The 17,003-nt window shown below is 43.5% G+C and overlaps 1 protein-coding gene across 1 annotated transcript in view; it reads right to left on the reverse strand.

The window, feature by feature from the left end:
* Positions 1 to 17,003, reverse strand: part of RFX6 (regulatory factor X6) — a 491,384-nt gene that overhangs the window by 441,346 nt on the left and 33,035 nt on the right. The window contains exon 4 of the mRNA XM_069605240.1: positions 15,091 to 15,152. Within this exon, the coding sequence (XP_069461341.1) occupies positions 15,091 to 15,152 (62 nt within the window). The remainder of the gene's footprint in view (positions 1 to 15,090; positions 15,153 to 17,003) is intronic.

The following is a 17,003-nucleotide window of genomic DNA, read 5'->3' on the forward strand; positions in this document are numbered from 1 at the left end:
TCTATCTATCTAAGCCGGCGGGTAGCTAAGCATGCTTTGCAGGTTTCAACAAGACCAATTACTTTCTGCTGTATCTACGGCATCCACACTCGCGAATTGACAAAGGCCTGTGTCTTTATGATTCCCTGGTATCCCTCGTGCGTGAGTTGGAACGCTCTCTCATGGAGGTTGGTGGCCATTATGATGCGGTGTCCTTTGAGGATCAGGCCTTTGAGAGACAGGGACAGCTCGTGGCCTGTTCCAAATAGGGCTTGAATCATCTCCTGAGCTAGGGGCTTCCTGTGGGCGACAGCAGTGAGGAACGTTTTCCACTCGGTTAGTATCGCATCCTTGGTCATTTGAAGGCAGGGGTCTCTGTCCGTTTCCTTTACAATTTCGTCCAGTTTCATTGCTTTGGGTTTGGCACAGGCTATGATATTGCATACGTGCTCCACTGTTTCCTTGGCTGCTTTGCGTTCCGTTGCCATGGCTGGTCGGGCGTGTCATGATAAAAAGTCTGCATGGTTGTCGGCCCCTGCACTGTATTGTACTTCGAGGTTGAATTGCTGTAACTGAATCCAGCATTTGATCTTGGCTGGGGGGTGCAGTGCCGAACCTTTGAATATTGGGACATGGGGTGTATGGTCTGTTAGTACCTTTGCAGGGTGGACCAGGATGTATATGTGAAAATGTTTGCACACCCATATGATGGCAAGGGCCTCTTTCTCAATGTGGGCGTAGTTTCTCTCTGCTGACGAACGTGATGGGGACAACCGTTCTGTCTCTGCCAGTCTGGATGAGAACTGCTCCAAGTCCAATGGGACTGGCGTCCACTAGCAGCTATGTCTTGCGCGACGTGTCGAAGAACGCCATGGTGGCATTGCTGGATAGCAAGTCTTTGATCTTCTGGAAGGCCTACTCCTGGGTCATTCCCCATTCCCATGTCGTCTTCGCTTTTGTGAGCTCTCGCAGGGGAATGGCAATGGTGGCCAGGTTGGGGATGAACCGCCTGCAGTATCTTGCCATACCTAGGAAGCTACAGACCTCGGTTGCCATGGTGGGGGCAGGAGCATTTTTAATGTCCTCTGCCTTTCCTGGGCCTGGGTATACTCCTTTCTCGTTAAAGACATAATCAAAAAAACTCAGTGTGGATTTTCCAAATTCACATTTTTCTTTATGTAATGTCAGTCCTAGTTGCCGTAGTGTGGCTGCTGGTTGGCTGTTGTGCTCTTTTTCTCTTTTGCTATAGACAAGGATGTCATTGCTGACATTAGTGACCCCTGGGAGGTGCTGAAGTACTTTTCGTATTTCATGTTGGAATACCTCTGCTGCCAAAGAGATTCCAAAATTGAGCCGGTGACATCTTCTCAGCCCCAGATGTGACAAGAACGTTGTGATGTACCTTGAGTCCTTCGCTAGGCGGATTTGGTGGTACCCTGATCTTAGGTCCAGTTTGCTCAAGACAGTGGGACCGTTAGGTCTACGATTAGTTTGTTCACTGTTGGTGTTATGTGTCTTTCCTGCACTATTGTCACGTTGGGCAGGCGCTTGTCGATACATATCCGTACTGCTTGGGACTTTTTGGGGTTTGCTGTCAACACCGTGGGGGACACCCAAGGTGTGGGGCCAGTGGTCTTCTCAATTATTTGGAGGTCCTTGGATTTGTTCAACTCTGCCTCTACTGCTGCTCTCATGTGTAAAGGGACTCTTTGGTGTCGTACCGCCCTTGGTTCTACCAGGGGGTCGATGTGGTGTTTTAGTGTCCTCCCTTTTAGGCATCAGATGCCTTGGAATAGCTTCCTGTGATTACCTAGTAGGTGGTCAATTTCCTTGGAATGGATTGCAAAGGTTAATAGTATTAGTTCTAGTCTTTTGGCGGTTGGGCAGCTGAGTAGTGTCTCAATCCCTGCGTCGACTACATAGATGTGAGTCATGCAGCTTTTCCCGCTGTGTTTGAGAGTAGTTTTGAAGTACCCGACAACTGAGAGGGGCTTCTTGCACCTATACGTGAATAGCTATACAGGCCTACGCCGCAGGAGTGGTCTGAGGTCTAACTTGCCGAACCTTGTAGTCGGCATGACATCCACTGTGGTGCCAGTGTCTATCATCATCGTCACTGGGATGTCTCCGATGGTGACTTTGCAACTGCGCTGTGACATTCAGTCGATGGTTTGCCTGCCATGCGCCGGCTTGACCGCTGAGGTCATGTGGGCATTTTCTCGTCATGAGTTGTGGTATCAGTTGGTGCGATTTGGGGACTGTTCCCTGCCCGACTGGTCATCGTCGCCACTGCTGCTGTCAGTGTCTTCTCCTTCAATTGCTTGGGCCCGTCCTTTTTGGGTGTTTCGGGTCTGGTCAGGCTGTATCTGCTGGCGGCGGTTGGGTTGCCTTGAGCGGAATGTTTGTGCGTTCCTGGACCCTGTGTCACTCCTCCAGTCTTAAGCTCTCCTCTGCTGTGAGTGGTCTTTGATTCTCTGGGATTTTAGGCATACCGACGCATAGTGGTTGATCTTCCCACACTTGTAGCACGTGGTGCCATATGCTGGGCTAGGTTTTCCTTTATGTTGCTGTCTGCCACACCACAGGCATTTTCTGGGCTTGGTTGCTGTCTGCCCTTGTTGGGGTTTGTTCTGCCGTAGAGCATTGATGGTGGACATGCTGTTGCGTGGCATTTCCGTGTCTAGTGGCAGGCGACTAATCATCTGTTCCATTTCTGCCACGTGCTTGTCTGTTCTTTCCCGTTGTCGCCCCATAGTCAGGATGGTGTCTAACAGGAGATTCGTCTCCGACAGGATGGACCTCCGGAGCTTCTCCGAGGAGAGGCCATGTATGACCTGTTGCCTGACTGCAAATTCATCATTTGGGAAGTCGCAGCCGATGGAAGTTGTCGATACGTTCCTGTTGGTGTTGTCTGGTCTGGCTCATTTTAAAGCTCAATTTCAAATCCAAGTAATATAATTAAGTGGATTAATATAACTGCTGCAGAGATCCCAGGAAGCTCAAAACCCTGAATAAAATTGCTCAGGAGGTAGGGTGCCTGCAGCAAAAAACTGTATTCAGCCTGCACACCATGGTCATAAAGCATGTTAGATTGTCTGTGTCACAGATGTGCTTGTAATATCAACACATATCGTACAATTCCTGCCATCGTCTTTTCACATGTTTCCAAAATGAGTCCCTTTCAATTGGGTAAAAGTGACAGATGTTACTAAAGAATGTGGCTATCCAATAAATTGGGAGTTTTACAAAAAATATTTGGAACCAAAATTCCCCAGTCTGTGGCAGAAGAAATATGCTTCCCAAAATTAGAGAGTTGTTTAAAAAGGAGGGGCTACAAGTTTACAATTCAGAAACATTGGACCAATGGATGTACAAATGAAACAAACACGTAAATTAAACTTGCTCATGCCAATCAAAGATCTGAAAATCAGCACTATCCCATCACTGTAGGAACCATGGAGGACTCAGCATTCGCTATATATTTTAGCTGGTGTCTTTTACCATACCTCAAAGCACCACAAACCTACCCCACCCGAACAAACAAAGAAAAATACTATTAATGAAAAAGCATTTTCAAGCGTCCCATCTGCTCTCAGTGCCACAGGTAGAAAGCATGGCTTTAGCATCCCAAAGGTTTGTATTCAGTATCACTTTAGCAGTCAGCCGGGTGCTAATTGGTATAATCACTCCTTATGTGTTTCAGTGCCTCGCTGGAGTCAGAAGGCTAAAGATGGGCAGGGCCAAAAGGAGGATTAGAAAGTACAAGTAGAGACATCCGAGTCTCCCCTCACAGTGATTGCATACATGCGTACTATACTTTTGGGTTTGTCTTAGTTAGTTAGGCCCTGCCAAACAAGCAACATCTATGAATGCCCAAAAATACAAACTGTGCTGTTATTGACCTGTTTATCTTCTGATAATGTATTCCTTTCATGGTTGACACTAACCTCTTTCATAGACAACAAAGAAAATACATGCAATAAAATAAAGAATGCATATACGTGTGTTTTAGATTCACAAGTGTTTTACTTGTTTACATAACTTTATTTATTAGAAAGGCAACTATTCAGCTCTGTATTCGGCTCTGGCTGAATACTTGTCCAACTATTCGGTAATTGGCTGAATACTTGAATCTACTAATCGGTACACCTCTATTCATGGCAGGCAAGTGATAGGCTTGCATGCAGTGTAAAACCAGTACAAAAATGATACTCTGTTGTAGACAGATGACTGTAAATTAAGCACCTTCACATTAAAACACAATCTGACAATCTTTAAATCAACAAAGCAATGTTTTGAGCAAAAGGATTACAGTTTTATTTTCCTTATTCTGTATAGGAGGCTACAAGCTACAAATACCAGCAAGTAGATTAATGGATCTAAACAAATCTCCTCTTTGTTGTGCAGTTGTACTATAAACACTTAAAGACACACAGTGAAGAGAGTTTGTGATACCAATGCAGGTGAGTATTCTCACGTAATACCACTCATTATATTTAAGTTTGCCCACAATGCCAGTAACAATGCTATGCTCCTGAAGAGAACATGTGCGCTAGTGACCGATGAATAATTGGTTAAAATGCTGCACTTTACAGCAAAATTTCTGTGAAAATTGGGTAAAAATCTGCACAGTTTACATTAGGGTTTGTGGGTTGTCACATTAATACACCTAATAGATACTAAGTCACCAGCAGTGCACAGGAGCATTTTTCAATCCATTTTTCGTAATGCCTTTTCCCACAATATGTGCAGAGTATTGTGCCAGAGTAAAACACGTGTTCATGCTGGTTGTGCCCAAACGTCCATTCTGGCACCAATGTAGCAGCACTCATTATGTTCTGTTTTCCCATGATGTGAGTAAACATTTGATGCACTTTAAGAGACAATGTCCACACCGTCTGCACCAATGTAGGCTATTATCTTCAAGTAAGAAAACTCATCAAGTTGGCTTTGCTTATAAAGCCAGTAAAGATGTCAAGCCCCCATAATGAACTGGCGAGGAGAAGTGGGCACTTCCCCAAATTTTGAATTAAAAAATGAATGCATGTCAATTCAATCTTTAGTGGAGCAACCGGGCTGTGTGATGGTTCTGTGACACCTGGACCCAAATCAAACTACAAACCTCCAAATTGAAGCTAGATAGCACTACCCAGCTAAGTCTGGTGCTCTCACGGGTGCTCAAACTGAGCTGTATATTTACTCAAATTCTTTTAAGATTCAGAGCAACTTGATTTTTTACTCTGCGATGAAAATTAGAATTGAGTGCTGTTCGCTGAAGAGTTTTCTTTAATGATTGGCTTATAGTATAATGGTCATTTCTCAACAGGAAAGTTATCTTATTATACTTGGAAGCGCTTCCTGAGACAGAACATTTCAGAGTAAAACTCCTTCTTCAGGGCCTTAACAACTTATATATTCAATAAGTAACATGAATAACCCAATATTGGTCACTAAACAGGTCAAAATGGTAGTGCACAAAAACAAGTCACATAATACAAATAATTGTTATGTTACCAATACATACCATGGGTGCATATGTGGGACATTTGAAGAATTTCAACAATGTTGGAGAGAACACATAAAACATCATTGATAGGAATATAGCCCACAGAAGACTAATAATCTAAATGAAAATGTTCCAAAAGAAGGATATTGAGTACCTTGTGACTAAAAGTCTCATAGTTCTGTTCCCCAAGCGTGTTCATAACAAGTCAAGAGAAAAAAAGAAACAAATGGTAATCATTCAGTTGAAGGAACTAAATCTGTGTAAAATCACATAAAAAAATGTAGAGCGGCGTTCATGGCAGTGAACCGCTGAATTACCTTGTGTTCAGGGTAGAATGCTGCTGCTGCATTCGATCAAGGCTGTAATAAACGTGATATGTAAGTTCACGGGTCTCTCAATTGTCTATGGTACCTGTAATGCTTAGCAGTAGGTAAATATGGAGACCCAAACTAAAAGTAAAAAATGTACTCACCCGAACGCAGGATGCATTCGTAAAAAGGTGCTGCAAGCTGCGGCCGAGGACGCGGCTATGTGATTGAAAATGTTTAGTGGTTGATAAGGTTATCCCGTGAGGCATCGCGGAGTGTTAGCGTGTGTGCTCACGCTTCGGTGCCTTGCGTCCCGCATCCCCATGGCAACGGGGGTACAGGATGTGAGCATCAACCAAGCCCTGAAGGCTGTGTAAGGTAAAGTCAAAAATGATAAATGGCAAACATGATAAATGGTAAAATAGATGGTACTACGTGTAATGTGCTTTTAATAGAATTATAAGCTAAGTAGTTGTGTACTATGGGGTCTAATGGTACTATAGAAAATATAAAGGCGGCACATGCAAAGTAAACACTACGTGCAATGTTAAAGATGAACTGCTTGTCTTCGCAGGAATCGTACATACAAGGGGTGATGTATGATATGTATTGTGGTTGTTATGTAATGATGTAGATTTGCTGTGATAATGGATCATCCAAATAATGATGTGGATGTTGGGATTGGTGTGTATGTATTTAGCGCTATGGCCCCAGGGAAAATATAAAGATGCAAAAACGTAATGATTGTACTAGTGTGTACAGTTTAAGAAATGGTCAAAGAGAGGGGAGATATGTTGTAATGTTAACAAGAAAGACCCACGTGTATGGAAATAAACAAACTAGAGTGCACAAAATAATGTATTGTAGACAGTCTTTGACCCTAACTGAGGTGGTATGTGGTATGACGGTATATGTATATTGTGATGACAATGTTTCTTAGGGTCTAAAGATAATACTTAGACAAATAATCATTTTGGGATTCCAACGTTTTGCTATTCATTCACAGAATAAGCAATAATCAGAAAGGAGATATACAATCATCTTTACAGGTAACATGTCCAGTTAATTTCTTCATTTAGTCCCTTAGGGGCGAGGGTCCCCAAACCTTCAATCCAAAAGCATTCCCTCCTGTCCATACGTTTCTGTAAATTCTCATGGGGCTCTTTCCTATGAACCACTTCCAATATGAAGAACTGTATTTGTGCCATATTATGTCTCTTGTTCACCCAATGTCTAGCTACTGCAGAGTTGGTGTTTTTATTACGTATGCACGACATTGAAGTTTAGCTTTTCTTCTTGATTGACCTACATGATATAATCCACATGGACACTTGATTCCATATATTATGCCTGGGGTTTCGCATGTCGCAAAGTTTTTGAGTGTTATTTTCTCACCAGTGTGAGGGTGGTTAATACTGTGTCCTTTGTGCACATAACTACAATTGCTGCATTGTAAACAAGGAAATGTTCCTCTGCGGTTACTTTACACTCTTTTGCTTGGTGGATGTGTCTGTACAACGCAGTCTCTAAAATGTCTACTGCATTGATAAGCAAAGGTGGGTAAGTCTCTGAACAGGTGTTCAGTCTTAGGGTTACATGTCAACACTTGCCAATGTTTCTTGATTGTAGTTTTAATGCGGTTACTCTGTGCAGAATATCTTGTTACAAATACCAAAGGAGGTTCAGGTTTCAATTTTCTGGGTGCTGTCATCCACTCTTCCCGATTTTGAAGATCCACTTTCACCTTAGCCGCCGTAATCCCTTCTTCTTTGTACCCCCTTCTGATTAATTTTCCCCCATATTTTCGAGTTCAGTGGTGTAATCTGTGGGGTCACTAATGATATGTTTCACTCAGAGGATCTGGCTATAGGGTAGGTTTTGTATCAGGCTTGCCTGGTGAAAACTTAACCTATGTAATAGGTTGTTGCGATCCGTTGCTTTGCTGTAAATATTAGTTTTGTAGCCGTTTGCTGTCGATTGGATGTTCACATCGAGGAAATGTATGTTTGTTACAGAGTATTCATGTGTGAATTGAATCCTATGATCGATGGTGTTGAGGTATCTGAAAAATACTTCCAGTTTCTCTTCTGTGTCTGTCCATATACCGAAAATGTCATCAATGTAGCATATCCATGTGGCCAAATACGGTTTCCATGTGGGGTTGTTAAGGACATGGTCCATTTCAAATTTGTACATAAAGGTGTTCACATAGGCTGGTGCTATGGTGGCACCCATAGATGTTCCGGCAATTTGCAAGTAGAATTGTTTGTTGTACTTAAAGTATGCATTTTTTAAATATGAAATATAGTAGTATAATTATGAATTCTTTCTCTGCCTCAATCTCACCAGTGTTCAATAATAACCATTCAATGGCCTGAATTCCCAGATCGTGTGGAATAGGCGTGTATAGGTTTTTGACATCAATAGTGAACAGTATGTGAGTTGGAGGATACGGTATTGCAATCAGACGTTGTAGAAAATGAGTCGGAGCCTTGATATATGTAGATGTTTGTTTAATCAGAGGTTGTAGGAAGTAGTCCACATACTTTCCTATCTGTTGTAATACGCTGTTGATCCCGGCCACGATTGTCCTACCTGGTAGGTTCTGTAAATCCTTATGAACCTTTGGATGTGTGTAAAAGGTTGGTATACGTGGGTTGAGGTTGTAAAGGAATTTATGGGTGTGGTGGTTCATCCATCCGTTCTCCTCAGCCTCTTCCAATATCTCTTCTGGATCTTGCATAATTGATGTAGTGGGATCATTAATAAGTGTTATATATAGGTTGGTATCAGCGAGTTGTCTTTTGCACTCCTTGTCATAGTACTCTGAATTCAAAATGACCAATGCACCGCCTTTGTCTGCTGGTCTGATTGTTATTAATTAATCTCCATACAGGTTCTTAAGCAATGCTAGTTCATGTGGTTGTACATTTCTACGTTTAGTACTTGCAAAGTTAATCTTCTCTAGGGCCTTAAGTGCCTGTTTTTCAAAAATGTCAACTGCTGGTTTGCTTGTGGGAGGTATGAAGTTACTTTTGGCTTTGAATACTTTGTGTGTGTGTTCCATGCCAGGTTGGGGTTGTTCTTAAATTTCCTCAAAAAAGACCTTCAACTTCATCTTTCTTATCAATTTAAACAATTCAACTTTGGTGTCAAACAAGGAGCTGTTTTATGTCGGTACAAAGCTTAGACCCTTTTGGAGGGTCTCCTTTTCTGCAGTTGTTAGTATTCTGGAAGATAAGTTAATAACTAAGTCGTCCTCAGTTGTAAGCGCATCAATGGTCCTCCGCATCCTCTTTCTCTTCCCCCTCCTTGTTCTCCTAGCCCCCATAATGAGAAATGTCCATTCTGGTTGCACCAATATAGATCAATATTCCCATGGAAGACTACTCATCATGTTTGCACTTTACCCTTAATGTCAGTGAAAATACTATGGACACTGTAAGAAAGCATGTCAATTTTTTCAGCACCAATTTATGACAGTATCCCCACATAGCAACACTCGTAATGTTGCCTTTGCCAATAATGGCGGTAAAATGCTAGGCCACTGTAAATAAATATGTCAATACTGGATGAAACAAGGTAGGTCAGTATCACCACATGAGAACACTGAACATATTGCCTTTGCCCATGATGCCCGTAAAAATATTAAGCTTTCAGTTTGGAGCCTAGAGACACCCTGTTGAGCCTCACCTGTCAATCAGGCGCACACACACACACACACACACACAGACACACACACACACACTCATTTACATTTGCACTCACACCCATACCCTCCAACACATACACTGCACTCTCATTACCACGCAAACCCATATGCTACACCATACCCATTGTACTTTCATTGTCTCATTCACAAACAAACCAACGTGCTCAACATACAGACTACACTCTCATTCACATGCACATCTTTGTTCTACAACATTCACACTGCACTCTCATTCACACATCTAAACATTCACGTGCACACCTACACAGATACAACCCTGTCACGGGCACGCAAACAATGTACATACATTCACAAAAGGTATTTTTCTTACATGCACAAAGCTGTCGCTTAAACTCAGGATTCTCGCCACTGCCACCCAAACTGCCTTGCTGGCCCTCTACCTCCCACGCACCTCCCAGACAGGAATAAGGAAGCAGGGTATGTTGTCAATAAAGCACCCCTCTCTTTCAGTTTCCTGACATGGTCAGTGGAGCCTGAGTGCAACCAACTCACTGCCCAAGGGCCTCTTAACACGCAGTGAGGTACAGGAGCATCTCCTACATTTACTTGGGCCTGCAGTATCCCGGCCTGCATGCAGAGTAGAACAGGCAAGTCTGAAAAAGCAAAATGGGCCAGAACGCATGGTGCACTGTAAGCCAAGGGGAACCACATTTCCTTATAAAAGCTATCCCAGGCCCCTGCCCTCAGCTACTTCCTAGAGCTGAGGGCATGCTCAGAGTTTTCACTGGGCTGGCGTCACCCTCCATGATCGGTGGCGGGAATGTGCCCGCTTGCACATTATGAAAGAGCCGACACTGGAGAAGCAGCTACAGATTGGAGTGGGTCATGCTGGCAAGTAAGCATCCGAGTCATCACAATTCTCCACCCGAAAACTGGCACAGCAGCTCTGTTATGCTGTAATCTACGTATCTTATGTGAAGGGTTTTATTCCACTCATTGCCAGCGTCCGACTGCTGACAGTTTGAGGTTACAAGTAGGGTAGAGGAGACATCCGGTGTACTTCAAGAGTCTGAATGAACCAGAAACTATGCAGTCAAAATGTGATCACTCGCTGTGAATGTTGAGGTGCTGATTGCCCTGTCAGCCTCTGCACTGCTGGTTGATCTGTCCATTGATATTTATGAAAACTCATCTTCAAAATATTACATTTTCATCTACACCTTCCAGGTATTTTTTTATTGAGATTTTTAAAGTGCTTTCTCCAATGTGCTGGAAAATGGTAGCAATAATATGATAGAATTCAAGTGAATGAGAAAAAATAAACCCAAGCAACAGTTTTAGGGGTTACTGAGAGCCGAAAGCAAATAAGCTTTCAGACGAGATCAGAAGATGTAATAAGAAGGAAGGGAGCAGAAATGCGTGTGAAAACCATCCAAGAGTTTGGGGCAAGAGGAGAGAAAGAGCGGAACTGAGAAGAGGATTTTGGGTTGGTGAGACAGGAGAAAAACTGAGAGAGGAGAATGCAAGGAGAGCAGAATGAAAGTAGAGATGAGAGCAAAAGAGGGACAAGATAATAAAGACGTTTGCAGACTAGTGAAAGCAAAAAGACGAGAGTCAAAAGGAAGGAGAGAAATAGAAAGAAGGGAGGGCAAAACAGAAGAACCAAGAGTAAGCTGGAAAGGAGACGAATGTTACAGATCAAACAAAGGGCGATAAGGTGGGAACATGGAAGACCTACTAGGAGAGTGGAACAGTTACCAAAGCGGGAGATGATAAGAGAGGATATGAGAAACTTAGTCACATGAAAGGAGAGGAATTGGTGAGCCGGGCAAAGGTTGAAAAGATAAAACTCCAAGTGCGGGCAGTGTTGGAGATGAAGAGTGATGAGAATGAAAGAGATGAGTCAATGATTACACCAAGGTTGTGGGCTGAAGGAGAGAAATAAAGGAGGGCTGAGGGAAATTAGAGGTCAGTAGGAGGACAAGGAAGGGACATGTGTAAAGGAATAAGACAATCTCTATTTTGGAGGGATTGACGTGAAGAAAGTCCGAGTTTTTTCAGCTGCAAAGCAGGAAAAGACAGCAGGCTGGAGGGAATCAGGAAACAAGCAAAAGGAAAAGAAGATTTGTGAATCATTGGCGTAGAAGTGGTGGGAGAGGTTAAAGGGGTCAACTTAGGAAGAGAGAGGATGTGTGTAAAGTCAGAAAAAGAGGGGTCAAAGAACCGTACCTTAAGGAACACTATACAGTAGAGGTCAAGAGGGAAAAGTGTCCCTCCCAAGACACAGATTAGGAGCGGTCAAAGAGATAGGAACAAAACTATTGAAGCACAGAACCCGACAGGCCAAAGAAGATAAGAGAGTTGGGTTGTTCACCATATCGAATGCAGCTGAGAGATCCAACATTATGAGTATTGAAGACTGTTTGTTGTGAGATGCAGTGAGGAGAGTGTTTGAGACTGATAATAGAGCTATTTCTGTGGAGTGAGAACTAGATTGATAAAGGGGAAGAATAGAGTGCTGAGTAAGAAATGAAGAGACTTGGTTAAAGATAGCTCTTTCAAGGAGATTGGGCAGGAAAGGGAGAATGGAAAAGGGTCTGAAGTTGAAACGCAGCGAGTGGTCGAGAGAGGGTTCCTTAAGAATAGGGAGGCTAGTTCCATGCTTTAAGGAAGAGGGAAAGGTAGAAGAAGAGTGAGGAGTGTGTGTGATAGAGAGAGAGAGAGAGAGAGAGAGAGAGAGAGAGAGAGTGAGAGGGAGAGAGAGAGACATAGAGAAACAGAGAGAGAGAGAAAGAGAGAGAGAGAGAGAGAGAGAGAGAGAGAGAGAGAGAGAGAGAGAGAGAGATGTTAAGAAGGGAGGTTAGATAAGGTAAGAGAGAAGGGTAGATTATAGGACTCAGAGACTAGGGAAGTGGGTCAAGGGGTGAGGCAGTTGGGTGAGAGCATGAGAAGGAAGGGAGGGGGTGTCAGAGTCAGTCATAGGAGCATAGGAAGAGAGGAGGGTGGAAGAGGTAGTGGGAGGGCTGATCTCAGTTATGGTGATGAAAAAGAAGCCCGGAGTGAAGAGACTTTAGTAGTGAAGTAGTTGTCAAATTCAGATGATGAGAGGGGAGAAGACCACAGTTCAAGGCTACAAGCCTCCTTCCAATCTATGTCACCGAGACACCACAATCCCAGCCTTGATAAAGACCTGTTTATGGTCGAAACACGTGTCGGCACCTTCTGAAGATTAACACAATTTCAGTAAATCACAAACAAGACGTAAAGCAAAAATGTGTGGACCATATCTACTACGCTCAACAGAGTGAATGAAGTAAATGTATATAATCAATTGCACCAGTGCCATATGAGTAGAAACACCAGCCAAACAGCATTGGGTACAGGCGCATTATAAATACCCAATGAAATAAAAAATAAAAAATAAAAGGCATGACACTTTCAACGTCCCCTGTACAATCTGGGTCTATCACTAACTGCAAATGAATGGATCTTGGATCGGAGGTTCAAAGATGAGCACTACGTGATTCACGTTGGTTTTGGTGTAACTGGTCAAGTCAATTTACCATAAATGGCAGATACAAGGATAAGCCCAGTGGGGCTTGTGGACAGTTATCAGAAAGGTTGGGGTGACCAAATGTCTGTCCTCCTCTTCCTTTTCGACTCAAATGAATACAGAACCTTTCGGCTCAGCACTGCTGAAAGGCTGCGTATTCATTCGAGCCGAATGGCAGAAGGAAGACGGACGTTCACAGTGAGTGATAGACCGAGAAATGTATTAATTAGCATAACCAGAGCAAGATATTTGGGTGCAACCTTCACTACAGGGACAATGGGGACAGCTGAGACAGTCTGGACCATATGGCCGGCAGGGGCAAATGGGACCCTGCGGCCAACAGGTCCTCTATGACCACTAACAAACATATTTATTTGCAACTATTGTAAACAGGAGGGACATCGGAAGAATGAGCGGCCCTACAGACCACAAATACCATACTTTCAGGGCAATCAGGGACAGAATAATACTCCAAATGCCCTCTTGGGGGAAAAGCTGGTGTAGGCAGATCCAACCCCCCCCCAAAAAGAAACTGTGACCCCTTGGACACAGCAACCACCTGACCATTGATTACAGGGGCTGAGGTGTGGCCGGGAATAGGCCTTAACATGTTCTTTGTTTGTTCTTGCCCCATTTGCTGAGTGCAGACACAGCTGGGTCATCAGCTGTGTGATGGAGGGCCATTAACATGTTAGTGTGACATTCCCCCTGCAGTCACACACTGTTACCTTAGGTGTCGTTCGTGTGTAAGGTAATCTGTAAAGACTGTGTTTTTTTGTTGTTGCTTAAAACACACGTCTGCACAGAAAAAGACTACGTTACAAAGCAAATTCATTTTCTAAAACTGAAAATCACCATTTGACTGTTTGTTTAGTTTTTTGGTGGGAATGCGCCTTGTCTTCGCTTCATCCACATCACTTAGAGGCATTTCTGTTTGAAATACTAGAACACATTATGCCACACTTAAAGACATCCCCTGATGGCCCATGTGAGATGCTCGGTGATTCTTGGCTTTAAGGCTCGCATCGGACTGCATACCGAAAACATACATATCGTACAAGAATATAGAGTGATGTGAGCTGAAAAGCCAGAAAATGCCGAACACCCATCCTAACAGGAAGCATTCACCTTTGCAAACTGTACAACCGGAAAACATGGGCACACTGCTGGGGTTCCCTATTTCACCAATCTATCGGGTTGTCTTTGGTTCCCCGAAACTGCAGTCACCTAGAAGTGATTTGCTGAAGTGTGAAATACACAACAAGCCTCGCTCATGCATGGTTTAGTGGTGTTTCTTCTATGTAAAATAGTCATGATCATGTATACAGTACACATCACATGCTAACTTGTCCCCAATGTACTACAATGTTTGGTTGGCGAGTGCCCTTTCCTGGGCCCTGGCTTTCGATGGAGTCCACCAGCCTGATTTGACTCTTAGCAACCCCCCGCAGCCTAAGGGTCTTAGTGACTCCATCTTCTACAGAGTTTATGAGTGGGCTGCTGGAGGAGATGTAACTCATTGTAGGCATGGGGGTGCTTGCCTAATCCCGGGTCTTTGCTACCGTCCACACATCGATTTAGTTTTTAATCCCCTCTCTTCCACCATCCAGGACATGTGCGCTCCACACGCTAAGCCCACTTTTGACTTCAGGACCTGGGGAAATCTCCTGTATGGTGTAAGCACAGTTGCAGCCAAGTTGGCTGCTTGCCCATATCTTCCCGGACCGAGCACAGTGCACCATCTCAGTGTCACTCAATGTACCAGCCTTGGAAGTATTCAATGATTTGGCGGCACATCCAGGATACACATGTGTGACCCGTAGCTTTCACACTGAAGGCTGAGGTTGGAGCAGCAACCAGCCACGGTACCTTTCAAATTAAACTCGGATGATCTACTGTGTGGGATCACCTTCTTAACAGAAGGCGACAAATAAGGGCGCAGATATGAGAAATGTTATTCTGAAGGGGAAAGTGGAGTCCAATCAGAATGTAGTGCAATGTAATTCAAATAGGCATTGCATAGGACACTGTCTAACATCATCATCAGGCACTTGGATGCGATTTTGCTTACTTTGAATGGCCTCTTGTCCCAAGCCTCCTTGTGGTGAGAAGAGGGAACTTCTGCCGTATTGTCTGAGAAAAGCAAACACATTTTATTAATATTCAACCACAAGTCTTTCACAGCATTCTTTTTCTTTTTTTTTTTTTTACAAAACAGGCTTTTAATTTAAGGTTAATTACAAAATGTTGTAATATAAGAAAGCAGGGTGTGATATATGTGTGATTAAGTTGACAGATTATAGTAAGAAACAAACTGGACCAGAACAGGTATATGTGAAATGTATCAAGAAAAGCTGCTGGTCAGCGATAGAATGACACTGGCTTAAATAAAAGAGGAAAGGTTTTTTAATCTGGCCATGCTAAGGCATTTATTTAGTTATTTTAAAAATGGCTGCTATTGTTAGTATACCTAGATGTAAAAGTCCACCTATCCCCAGAGCTTGTGGAGTTTAGCCGATTTGACCCCATTCTGAACTAAAAACAAATGTGCCTTCTGATTCCTCATTGAATGTGGAAAGTGAGTCATAACAACAGAGCTTCAAAATCTCCCTAAAATGGACAAGAAATATCCCATAATTTCAAAATGTGGCTTATGACTGTGTATGAGAAGGGGGTTCAATATCGCTGGGTGTTTCCATTCTCCATTTCCTTTGAGTATGGCGGCCACAAGTGTAAGTTTGTTACAGAGGATGATATCCAAGGGGTCATGGGTGAGCTGATGGGTCCCTCAGGAGAACAGACTCAAGAGGACGAAGGGGCGCAGGCTGATGAGTTCCCAAATGTCCATGAGAGCAGGCCAAGTAGAGTGCCAGGCTCCAGGAAATTTAAGAAATTATACACCACCGAAAGTTGACCCTTGACATGTTTATGCATTGGGATAACATGTTCTGCTGCTTGACCTGATGTGAGTATTTCAGTGAGAGCATGTTAGCTGGTCAAGGTTTATGGCAAGGCAGAGGAAGGAGCCTTGAGGAGAGGGGTGGGTTGTGCCCACTATGCTGCTACCTTGTGTGGTTACTGGGTTGGGGGTTAAGAGAGGGCTCTTAGGAGTTTGAATTTGATGAGTGTGACCCGGTGGTACGTAGCCAGTGATGGTTACTCGGCTGGACTGGACGTCTCGGAAGGGGACAGTTCCAAGATGGGGGTAGGGAATATTTGGGGGGAGGGGAGGGAAGAGGGTCAATTGGGGGGGATAAGGCAGAGGGGGAAACTCGATGTTCGGTTTAGTGTTTAGGATATAACACTGCAAAGGGAACTGGCCGCTTTTCCTTGAACATTGGTATTAGGGAGATTTATCCGTTTTATGCTTAATCTCCTCTCCTAGTGACACCCCTCGCACTTTTAGCTGGATTTCTGGACCTTTTTCTTTCTCTCCTGAATGAGGGGATCCTTGTTCCCCTCATTCATTCTTATTTGCTCTGACATTTGGAAACTCTGTACTTTTGTTTTACCTTCTACTATGGAGTCTTGCTTTCCTCCATATCTCTTAAAGGAATCTGTGTTACACTTTTGCAGCACACAGCACACTCTGTGCAGTGTTGCTGGGAACCCTTTAATATTCTTTGACTATCTTTAAAAACAACTCTTCTTAAGGATAGAGGGATACTTTGTATCCTTCCTGTAACCTATGAGAGATTGGCACACACCACCTTTTGTGGAGTGCTAAGGGGATACCTATTATCCCCCTTCTGTCTGCTCCTGTGACTTTCTGGTCACAGTGACAACTCCAAAGTTGTGGCTGGTGCCAGTGGACGTTTCTACCAACTTTGGTGCTCTTTTTTTCTGCACACTGTTTCCACAGACTCGATTATGTGCAGAATAGGGTCATCTATGTTCTACATGGTGACCCCTTTCTTTTTCACAATTTCTATTGTGGTTGTTCTATTGTGGTTCAGTCACCCCTAATGTTCTGTCCTTGCCGCC

The sequence above is a fragment of the Ambystoma mexicanum genome, chromosome 4p (assembly GCF_040938575.1).
Source record: "Ambystoma mexicanum isolate Mex_15411 chromosome 4p, UKY_AmexF1_1, whole genome shotgun sequence".
NCBI lineage: Eukaryota > Metazoa > Chordata > Amphibia > Caudata > Ambystomatidae > Ambystoma > Ambystoma mexicanum.